Raw genomic sequence first — 11,375 nt, 5'->3', positions numbered from 1 at the left:
AGTTTGTCTATTTACAATATGCTATATATGATATATCTATTATCATAATGGCATTTAATTAATGTAGACAAGATCGGGAATTCTTCCTGCAACACATAGAAATAGGTTATATGTTACTAGGAACAAATAAATTGGGTTTTACGGTTTGGAATTGCTTCAGATATCGCTAAATCGAATATTAATGCTGAAGTATTTTGGTAGTGTTTCAAAATCTTTAATCGGGTAATTTATAGAAGAAATAAAAAAGGACTAGTACGCTTTTTCTGTATGAAGAATGCCTAGAAAAAAGACGTAATAAAACGTACTGAAGACCTTCCTTATACGGATAAGGAATCACCACAATGTTTATTGAAATGATGCAACTCATTGTGAAAAAAATATGTAAGTTGACTGTTACAAATGGTTGATAGCTTTTGTTATTTGGTTACCACTTACAACAATTTTTTGTAAACAGAAACTCCTTTGACACGCAAAAAAAAAAAGAAAAAAGAAAACTAGTAAAGATTGGTATGTCATCAACAACTAAATTATCGCCAATGCACACTTACCGATGATAGTCAAAGTTGATGCTGATCATGCTTTCTACTCATAAGGTTTTGATGTTGATCGTAATTGTCGCTAATGATTAATGAACCAAGTGCTACTAATCACATTCATGCAACCCCCATCAATCATGCAAATTTAAAGCAGCTTTTAAAGACTTTTCAGCATAGTAATCTAAAAAATGTTAACCGCTAGGGTCTTTTCCAACTATCAAATGTCTAAGCAGATAAAACTTTATTTAATCCGACATATTTCTAAGTAAATAAATACATTTTCAATACAAAACCTTAAAACAGAATGTAGACTATGAAAGTCACATAAGTTAGTTATCTAACCGCTAAACCCCACACACTCTCTCACATTATCCGACAAACATACCCTTGAATTCCTTATGCGATTTTTACCTTTTTTTCTATTTTATATTATTTGTGAATTAAACATTCTTATATAGTATATATTTTATGGGAGCTTTAACTATGAAAAAGGAGACCAATTTAGAGCCGTTATGAGATTACAATTCGAGCTAATTTAGGCGCTCCTTCAGAGACCAATTATAAAAAATAGAATTTGTAGAAATAGTCCTCCATCTTTTACATATCTGTTTATAAGACCCTCAGCAAACAGCAATCCATGAAGTAATAACAAATAAACTCTAGCCCTTCAACTTTTAATTCCTTCCTCCAAGTTCTTTTTATTTCTACAAAATAATGATGATAATCTAAAATGTGTTTTCTATATCTCAAGAGAAACTTTAAAATAACTATAAAACAGATATTTTTAAAACCTCCCATATTTCATTTCACGTGTCTTTCTCTATACTTATTTTGTATATATAATTATATAACATGTTTCTGTGTTTTTATTTAATTGTTTAAGTTAGGGATGAAAAATTGGATAGTGTGTGTGTTTTAAGTGACTTCTCTAAAATGTTGGTTGGACTTCTGCAATCATGGGTTAGGCTGGGCTTGTGCAATATAAATTATAATGAATCCATATATCCAATCGGCTTTTGCTGGAAAAAATAAAAAGCACAAGTTGGAATAGAAGAGATTGTTTTTCTTTAATAAAACATCCGTTAACTTTTTGTTTTTTAAAGTAGTTAACTAGTAATCGTACCCGCAGCAACGTTGTTGGCATGTTTTGTTTGTGTTGAAAGTTAGAATTTAACAGGCTTACATATATAGTTAAGTTCAAAATAGAAGTGTAAAGGTTACTCAGATGAAACCTCACTAATTAACGAAGGGACTTGCAACACTCCTGCAAGTAACGTTTTACAAACCGTACTAATTTTGGACCCCACGACCCAGTACAAAATTATAAAACCTGAATAACCGAAACATTTTGGTTACAATAACATCTCTGCAATAGCCTCTTTGCGTATAAATCCCCACAAACAAAGATATCTAGTATGTACCAACAAAACACAAAAGGCATATGTCAAACCTTGCAATAGCCTCTTTGCGTATAAATCCCCACAAACAAAGATATCTAGTATGTACCAACAAAACACAAAAGGCATATGTCAAACCTTGCAATAGCCTCTTTCCCAACTTGACGAATCCGACCGAACACCACGCCGTCCTTGTTTGACACCTCCAAAGGAGTATGAATATGTTTATTAGCTCGATCATCAATAGCCACCAGCCTCAAAGGTTAACACGTCAATAACTGTCAAAAACAAAAATTTTAACCATGATATTTTATCATTATTGATTAGTCATTATGTCAATATTTAACATTAAAATTACCGATGAGGAATCTCCCTCCTGCTCATGCCACATGACGAAAATGAAACGATGTGATTGTTGTAATCTATATCACCAACAACAATAACATCACTTTGATCTACGGGATTATTGAGTGTATCGTAAGGCAGGCCATCATTTCTAACAGCCGACACTACTACTATATTTCTTGCTGTCAATTCCAATACCTGGTATGAAAACGGGTCAAACATGTTCGGTTATTGGATTTCTTAGAAATGAAGAGATTAATGAGTAACAGATAATTGCATATGTTCTTTTTAACATGGAAATCTGAATACTTTATTTGCTTCTTAAAACTATAATCAATTATGTCTAAACACATACTTCATTAACCAATGAATGAACTGATATTGTGTTTCATTCAAATAATGTTAACAAACTATAAGACTCATTCGTTGTCACAAATTGGAATAGCAACAACTTTGTCTAATTTCCATTGTCTGGGTGACATATTCCTTTTGCTCGTTGATCATACTTTCAACTCTAAAAGGTTTAAACTGTTTAGTGTACACAGTACCTCTTTTTCTCTGACGATGAAGATAAGTAAATGAATAACACATGTATGAAATAATTTCAACACATATCCGTATAGTATCCATATATTTGGTTTGCAAAAAAAATTCTAGAAATTTAACAAAAGAAAGGTTCAGGGTAGAGATCATACAAATAACGACGATAAATATCACATTTTCCAGAAATATATATAATTCGATTAAAGTAAAAGGTAAGAGAAATTAGTGATACCAAAGCTTTGTTGATACAGATTTATGGTCGCTAACTAAGGACCCGGATGTCCTTTTTCGCCGTCGGCTCCATAGCTCACATAAATCGCCGAAAGCACGTCTGAACCGTAGCCACTGTCCTCGTCTTCTAACGCCGGAGTCGTTGCGCAGTACCATTGGCTTTCTCTGTTTTAATCGGCATCAAGTATATGTTGTAAAGAAGATGAACAGTAGCAACACCGACAATGCTTTTTAGTTATATATATAATGGTTGTTTTTTTAATCAGTTAACCGTTGTTTTGTTTTAATTTTCAGAAAGAAAGAAAGAAAATGCGAACTGAAATAGCAATAAGAAACATACAGACAAAAAATATCACTAAACTTGAAAAGAACAATAAAAAATCTCGTGGCACATGTTGTCGTGGGTCATAGGTCCCACGGAGTTTAGAAAAAGGTTTGCACCCATGTGGCAGTCATCCTTACGTGGCAGTAATATCGGTTGAATTTAAAAATATTATTTTTAAAATGATCAAAGATAAAATAGGAAGGTAATTCATGCAAGACTCATCCCTAATTTGATGGACTACTTAAAAGTGCAGAATAAAATGTTAATGAGTTTAAATTCTTTAGAATGTAAGAATTTAGTGGTTAGAAAAAAGGTAATTCATGCTAAAGTGTTACCATATTAGTTTGTTCAGTTTATGCGGCAATATTAAGCGTATCCAACATCAAATTAAATTGAAGTCTCCTAATATCTCAGAATATATTTAATATAATAATAATTTTATTATTATAAGATAAGTTAGTCTTATTTTATTTAATCTTATTTGTTTTGAATTCAAATTGTGTATTTGAGACTTTGAGTTTGTATAGGATTGGAACTATGAGTAATGAGTTTATATATACCCTAGGTTCAATGTATTAGTTATTATTAAGTTTTTTCCGTTTGTCGTTCTCTTAATAAAAGAGTCATAGAGAGTTCTACAAATCTCATGTTCGTGTTCTTGATTCACATGCCTAAAGTTTAATAGGCAACGCCGTTGTTACCTTCTTGGTTCGGCTTTGAATTTCGGTATCATGAAGTCAAATGGAAAAAGGTTTGTGAAGGTATAGTTTGAGTGTCCTGTATCAACATTATTTGACAATTATAAACTAATGGTTTTTCAATTCAAATTAATTTATTGTAATTTTTTTCCTTTGTTTTATTACAGTTTGTTTCTTTAAGCCAATTTTCATAGTTAACAATCTCTTCGTATTATATAACAGTTTTAATCGTTTAGTTAAAGGATTTATTTTGTTTTATTTTATTTTTAATTGTTCAAAAATATTTTTAAATATATATTGTTGAAAACATTGTTTTATGGTCGGTCGTAGAAGCCACAAGAGATTCACGTTTCATTTAAGTATTTTAATTAGATCAGTATGCTAAAATACTATTTTTGTCTTTTTGGTTTATTGTTATCACAATTATCTACATTATATATGATCTATTAAGTCTGTATTGTCAAACTTGTTTTTTACATGTCTCAGACTCCCAGTCCATGGATTTTTTATGCATTCTTGGGGACGGTCATAGCGCCATATCTTGATGTTTGGGCGGTTTCTTTTACCGACCGAAAAAAAATAAAAATAAAAAGCGTAAGAAAGCCAACCATGTTGACAACGGTCCCATGACACTAAAAGCAGCAGCTTGATATTAATCACGTTAATGGCATGTGACCAACTAAATTTATCGATGATGACAACTCAAATTTAATTCAATACAATTTGTGTACACCAATTCCTTATCTAATTTCCATGAACTCGTCACTTTTTCCTACTATATAAACCAATTCAATCTTCACATAATATCATCCCATTATCTCCCAAAAATCAAATAATAATAATAATTATTATTATTATTATTAACATGAATTACATCTTCAAAGCTAGTCAATCTTTGAATTTTAATTACAAGTACCCTGCTGCTCCTGGTGGTACGGTACAAGATGACCAAAAGAAGGTGAAGCATGAGACGAACGGTAGCACCGCGGCCGGTGGTCCGAGCAAGAGAGGTGTTTCGGCGCGGTGGGCACCGGAGTTTGATGGGCTTAACTGCTTTGAGTCAATGGTGTTTAAGTAATTAAGATGTTTGTTTTGAGTATCTAAAGAAGTTTTGTTTTCGTTTTTGAGTAAGACTTTTGGTTTTTGCGTAAGATTATTGGTTAAGTTATTATTTACGTGTATAAAAATGTGTTTAATTCATTATATAAAATCATGATCTTAGCGGACGTAGGGTTTGTATTTCTTTTAAGGGGTGAATAGATATGCTGAAAATGAAATTAATCTATCATTTATACAAATAACTATACTAATTAGTATCATCTTACGGTTTTAAACAAAAGTAATTAAATTATAGAAAATATAGCAGAGTAATAATATTTGTTGTAGTTTACAAGCTATAGTATAATAATGATTACCCTAATGTTAGTATGACTACTCTAGATATTTATACGTTTCTCATGTTAAAAGTTTTTTGTATTTAATTCAAACACTTTCTTTTAGGGTCTTGTTTACGACTTTAGTCATCGTAACACTTGGATGGGCATAATCTTAAAAATTTATTTTATATACTATTTCGTAATCATAATCTAGCTCATGTATATCCGTGCATAAAAATTATGGTGTCTATTAATCGACCCCTTAGAGCATTCTCAACCAGCTCCTCATCCATATCTCTATAATTACACAAAAAAACACTATATTTCTCTCTGTTGTTCAATTCAATAATATATTTTATACATTTATCATTACAGTTTTCTTTCTCCTTTACTCACAACCAATCCAACAAATATTAAAAAATAAATAGGGGCAAACAATGTTTCCTAAATTTACAAAAAAATCACTATATTTTTCTCTTCACCCTATAATTTACACCCACAACTACTCATAACCTCACCTTACAATTTGCAAACTTTTCTCACATAATTATAGGGGATGGGATGAGAATGCTCTTATTAATCAAAAGCATTTTCAATCATGATTCCACACCGGGAAAGACCTTTTTCTTTTATCACGGACTTGTTATGAAATGGGTCCCTTAGAAAATGCCCTTAGGGCGCGTTCGTTTCACGGAATGGAATAGAATTGGAATTGGAATTTGCATAGGATCCCGATTTGAAATTTAAAGGAATTGGATTTGGAATCTGAACATTCCAATATGAATTGGAATTATGAGAAATTGAAATCCAAATACATTCTTAATGTGTTCGTTTGACAAATGAATAGAAATCAAAAGAGTTTTTTTTTAACAATGACAACGGCGAAAACATTGTAGTTTTTTTAGCTTTGTTGTTTTTTATTTATATCTTGTGTTATGATTTTTTTATTATTTTTTTTGGAATTTTTTATGGGTATTCTATTAAGATTAAAAACCCCTCAAAAAAATATTCAAAAATAATAATAATAAATTAATAACTCAAACTATAAATAAAAAAAAGTAAAAAAGCTAAAATGTTTTGTTCATTGCTCGTGAAAAAAAAAACCACTCGAGATAAGATTTCAATGAATTTCCTTGAATTCCTCAACATTTTGGAAGGATTTGAAATCCTTATATTTAAAGGAATTTGAAGGAATTGAATTTCAAGTTCAATTCCAATTGTTTGAACCGAACACACCAAAATGGAATTAAGATTCCAATTCCAATGAAATGAACACGCCATGCCATGGGATTTTAATTCCAATTCCTTTGAATTCCCATGAATTCCGTGAAACGAACATGCCCTAAGTAAACAAGCATAATCTTGAAACTTAGAAGTAATCTTGAATTATAATAACGTTCAAAACAACTTAGTTTCGTTTAAAATTTTAAATTATAACTAAATAAAAATGCTTTATTCGAAAAAGAAAAGGTTAATAAGTCGATTGGGGTCCGTAGCCGAAAATAGACTCGCAAAATACTATCAAAGCAAAGCAGTACTTTGGATTATCTTATCTTCTTTCATTCTTGCTATTAAAAGCCCATCAATATCTATTAATAAAACTTTTGAAATGGGTCCGTATTCAAAGCCCATCATTGAATTAATTGTATTAAAAACGGGCCCATATGAATTGGCAGAACAAAATTTCCCTTTTTACTAATAAAGGGCTTCAATGTTTGTTATCACAATTAAAAGATGGGACACTAGATAAATTTGTCTCATTTATACATCTCTTGTATCTAACGTATGCTCTTCATATGCCTTGGGAGTTGGGATCTTAATTATCTTGGAACTTGTGAGCATGGTATGTTTGTTTATGTAACGGCATTCGTGATGGTCATGGTATAGTGAGTGTGAGCACAAAGTGTCACTACGTAGATGTCATCTAAGCAAGGCTTGTGGTTACACTCACTAAGGAATGTAAAGGTTTATTGAGCGTCTCGATTAATATTAAAAAACGGAATAAACACTAACAAAACCTACCAACTTTTCCTCCCACACTCGTGAGTCCACTCACGAGTCACGCCCCCTCTCACGATTCCATTACAGATGACCTTATGAGTTAGAATAATGACAGCCAAATCAAGAAAATAAAATTTCCCTGTTATTTCAGCAGCATGAGAAGGATCATTTAAAATAAATTACATGAATACCACTATAACATCACTCATTATCATGATCATAAGCTGCAACATAAATCTATCAGAAAATTATAGAAAAACAGTAAAACAAATTACAATCATAATCCCAAGTCAGAACATGAGTATACCAACCATTCACAATCTTCTTCCCATTTTTGCAAATCTTCTTGCCACTCCAAATATGACTGCTTTTGTCAACAGCCCCCTATCAATGGTCCAAGCAAGTGCAATGGCCCCACCAACAACCAAAAGCTTTGGAACATTCTTACCCGGTTTCTCATCGTTTGCGGTTTGTTCAGATGTTTCGATTTCTTGTGAATCGTTTGATGTGTTTTCCAGGTATTTTATACGCTCGGTGCTAACTTTTGAATGTACATGCGCCATGTAAGCACAATGAGATAAAGGTGAACCCGACCCCATCTCCTTTTGGTACCAACGAAGACCCCGGTCAATCTTTTTAACGGCTCCCCACATTCCTTGACGAACACCGAGCTTTGCAACCTCCCATGGGATTCCCATGTCTTCATGATGAAATAATAGTACTTCACACGCGCTCATTTGTCCATCGCCTTTCCTTGATTCAACTGGTGGTTATTGACTAATTAGTTAAGGGTAAATAGGTAATTTTATTGAAATCAAATCTTAAACATGAGGCGGTCAGATTACCTGCACGAATCGACCAACTTGAATAGTACAAGTCAACACGTCTTGGTTTGCTGCGGCGTGGTATAGATGGATATTGTACGCCCTGAAAAAGGTATAATTTTAATTTTAAGTTTTCTATATATAATCATGTAGCCATATAGTGGTGCATTTAATACAAAACCTGTTTTATGTACATAGTGCATGATGAAAAAGAGAGATAATTATGCAGTTACGAATTATAGTTAAATGAATAAATGCAAATGTTTATGTGGTTCTCGCAATTTCTATGCTTAAAACTAGTATTGTATTGAACGACTCTCTAATTATATATAGTATCATAGTTAAATGAATAGATACAACTATACAAGTGTTTATGTGATACTGGCAGTGCATGCTTAAAATTGGTTTTATATTGAGCGACTCTCAAATTATATATTAGAAAACAAAATTCCAATAATCAAGAAGTGACCATGCTTACACTATGTAACTATAATTACAATTTTATATAAATAACATAATATATATTTTTTAGTTAGTTCTGTCATAATTATCTATATATATAACAAATAACTAATTTTTATTATCACTACTGTCTTCTGTTTGGTTTTGATTTCCTTATTCACACTCTGTTACCTCTGTTTACTCTCTTCTTGTTTGTTTTCGTAAGTACGTTTGTTTGTGTGTCTCGTGAAACAAGTTCAAGCAAATTAAGTATCAATCCTAATCGGGAGCCTATTGTTTAATAAAAAGTTCTTTTGAAAATCTAAATTTGATCATCCCTTGCTCAATATTATTTGGAGTTAACTTCACTTCCTAGTTCCTATTTATGGTAATATCATGGTAACAAATAACCAACTTATCAGAAACATCAAAAGTATCTTAAATTCCTTACCTTTGTAACGCAATAGTATGTTTTCACCGATTCCCATATCCTACGACCGATTATGTACTCCCTGTCGCTACAAAAAAATGGAAACTGCAACACCAATTGCAACATATAAGTCAAAACACTAATGACCAAATACACTAAAACCATGTTAACATGAAAATGAATATATGCACTTACCTTACGAACCCACTTAACCACCATCGTCCCATTTTTCGGGCACTCTTCTATAGTCTCGGCTTCTAATAACATGTCATCCCATTTCAATCTAAACTCATCATCCCAAAAGAAATCCCTCATCATTTCCGGACTCATATCTTCATAAACCGTCCGAGACCGGTATTGTGGAGGTCCAGTCTTCAAAAACACATACCAAAACATAATTAATCACACTATTCATTTCAAGTACCATATTAATAGTAATAAAACTAAACTAAAGTTACCTCAGGCTCTCTCTTCCAAGCTTGATAACTCATATTAGAAGTTGACCTATCCATCACCTTATTCCAAACAGGTCCTCCATCTTTCTCTGTAACAAGCTTGCATATATGCTTCAAATCACCTTCCCCAACAAAATTCTTGTTTTCACCATCCAACTTTGACAATCTAAACACATTAAATCAAATTCAATCACTTAATTCAACAATGACACCAAAAAATAAAAAACCTTATTTTTAACCAATGTTGCTCAAATTCAAGAATAAACACATTAAAACAAATTCAACCACTCAATTCAACATCAAAAAAAAAACAAATTATCTATAACTAATTTTGCTCAAGTTCAAGATGAAACACATAAAATCAAATTCAACCACATAATTCAACATTATCTTTGTCCTTCTAACAAAAAAATTTATCTTTAACCAAATTTGCTCAAATTCAAGATTAAACACATTAAATCAAATTTAACATTATCTTTACCCTTCTTAAAAGGAAAAAAAATTATCTTCAATCAAATTTGCTCAAATTCAAGATTGAACACATTAAATCCAATTCAACCACTCAATTTAACATTATCTTTACCCTACTTACAAAAAAAAAAAAAAAAAAATTAACCAATTTTGCTCAAAATTAAGATTAAACGCATTTACCAACTTTGCTCAAATTCAAGATTACACACATTAAATTAAATTCAACCTTATCTTATCCTTTCCCCACAAAAAAACAATAAAATAAAATACTAAAATTTAACCAATTTTGCTCAAAATTATGATTAAACACATTAACCATTTTTAGTTCAAATTCAACCTTATCTTATCCTTTACTTTAACCAATGTTGGTAAGATTGATTCAAGATTCACCTATTGTCAGTAGACGACGACCCGGATGAGTCATCCTGCACCGACCCATTACCCGAACCCGCGAATAAACAACTGGGTAATTGCGACTTGAATGAATTAAAGCTCGGAATCGAAGATACAAAATCCATCGACGGGTAATTATTATTAATGGTGGGAATGGGAAGATTATTAATAGCGGAATTAGCCCAAGTGGGTCGCCAGAGCCAACCCACTAAGACCCCAAAGAGAACCGCAAACCAGAGGGGTGCGACAAAGACCATGAGATCCGGCAAGGCGTACCATAAACTGGGTCCTTGTAAGATGGTCAATAGCGCCTCAACCACAGCCATGGTGCCAATTGACAAAGAGGGTTTGGTGGGTGAGTGTTGTTTATTAATAATATTATGATTGGGTGGTGGTGAATGATAAGGTAAGACGACAAGGAGAGTGGATTAGAGGATGAGAATGAAGATAAGGAGTGGCAAGTGGTGGATAATGGACTATAGCTGATTTCCTTCTGTGGGGCCCGCAGTGCTGGTTGTTTTGTGTGGTTTGGAATATCGGAATAATATCTTTCCGGTGACCGGAGGAGATTAGAATTAGAGGATGGGAGATTGATTATTATTGGGTAATGGATATTATGGTTGACGTGGTTATTTATTGATTGGTTGGTTTGGTCATTGCGGCCGCGTTCTTCTTTATCTTTACTTCTCGTTTTCCACGTTCTATTTCATTTTCAACTACTACTACTACTCATTTCAACTTCAAGATTTTCTCTAGTCTAGACTCTAGAAAAAAGAGTGTTTTAACTTCGTTTCTTAGTGAAGAGGTAGGTCCCAGCAGAGACCAGTTGGTCCCGCAAGACTCACCTTGAACAGGGTTGTCTGCGCAAAGGCCATCTGCTCCCGCAGGACCCACCATGCTCATAGAATC

At 32.6% G+C, this 11,375-nt stretch overlaps 1 protein-coding gene across 1 annotated transcript; it reads right to left on the bottom strand.

Annotated features, from left to right (window-relative positions):
* Positions 1 to 7,572: 7,572 nt before the first annotated feature.
* On the bottom strand, positions 7,573 to 11,073 carry LOC143604076 (uncharacterized). The gene is made up of 6 exons (XM_077080669.1): positions 10,464 to 11,073; positions 9,606 to 9,768; positions 9,343 to 9,519; positions 9,169 to 9,252; positions 8,298 to 8,379; positions 7,573 to 8,215 (listed from the first exon to the last, which is right to left on the bottom strand). The coding sequence occupies exons 1-6, from the start codon at positions 10,790 to 10,792 to the stop codon at positions 7,767 to 7,769; spliced, it is 1,284 nt and encodes a 427-aa protein (XP_076936784.1). The 5' UTR covers positions 10,793 to 11,073; the 3' UTR covers positions 7,573 to 7,766.
* Between the last annotated feature and the right edge of the window lie 302 nt (positions 11,074 to 11,375).

The sequence above is a fragment of the Bidens hawaiensis genome, unplaced genomic scaffold, assembly GCF_021521415.1.
Source record: "Bidens hawaiensis isolate Kalapana, Puna unplaced genomic scaffold, B.hawaiensis_p1.1 tig00001961_1, whole genome shotgun sequence".
Taxonomy (NCBI): Eukaryota; Viridiplantae; Streptophyta; class Magnoliopsida; order Asterales; family Asteraceae; genus Bidens; species Bidens hawaiensis.
Note: the sequence above shows the minus strand (reverse complement) of the source record. Positions and strands in the feature narration are given on the sequence as shown.

Coding starts and splice junctions, on each gene's coding strand:
- LOC143604076 (XM_077080669.1), bottom strand. CDS start 10,792: ATGGCTGTGGTTGAGGCGCTATTGACCATCTTACAAGGACCCAGTTTA. Junction 9,769..10,463: donor TCGTCGTCTACTGACAATAG/GTGAATCTTGAA, acceptor TAATGTGTTTAG/ATTGTCAAAGTTGGATGGTG. Junction 9,520..9,605: donor CTTGGAAGAGAGAGCCTGAG/GTAACTTTAGTT, acceptor GTGTTTTTGAAG/ACTGGACCTCCACAATACCG.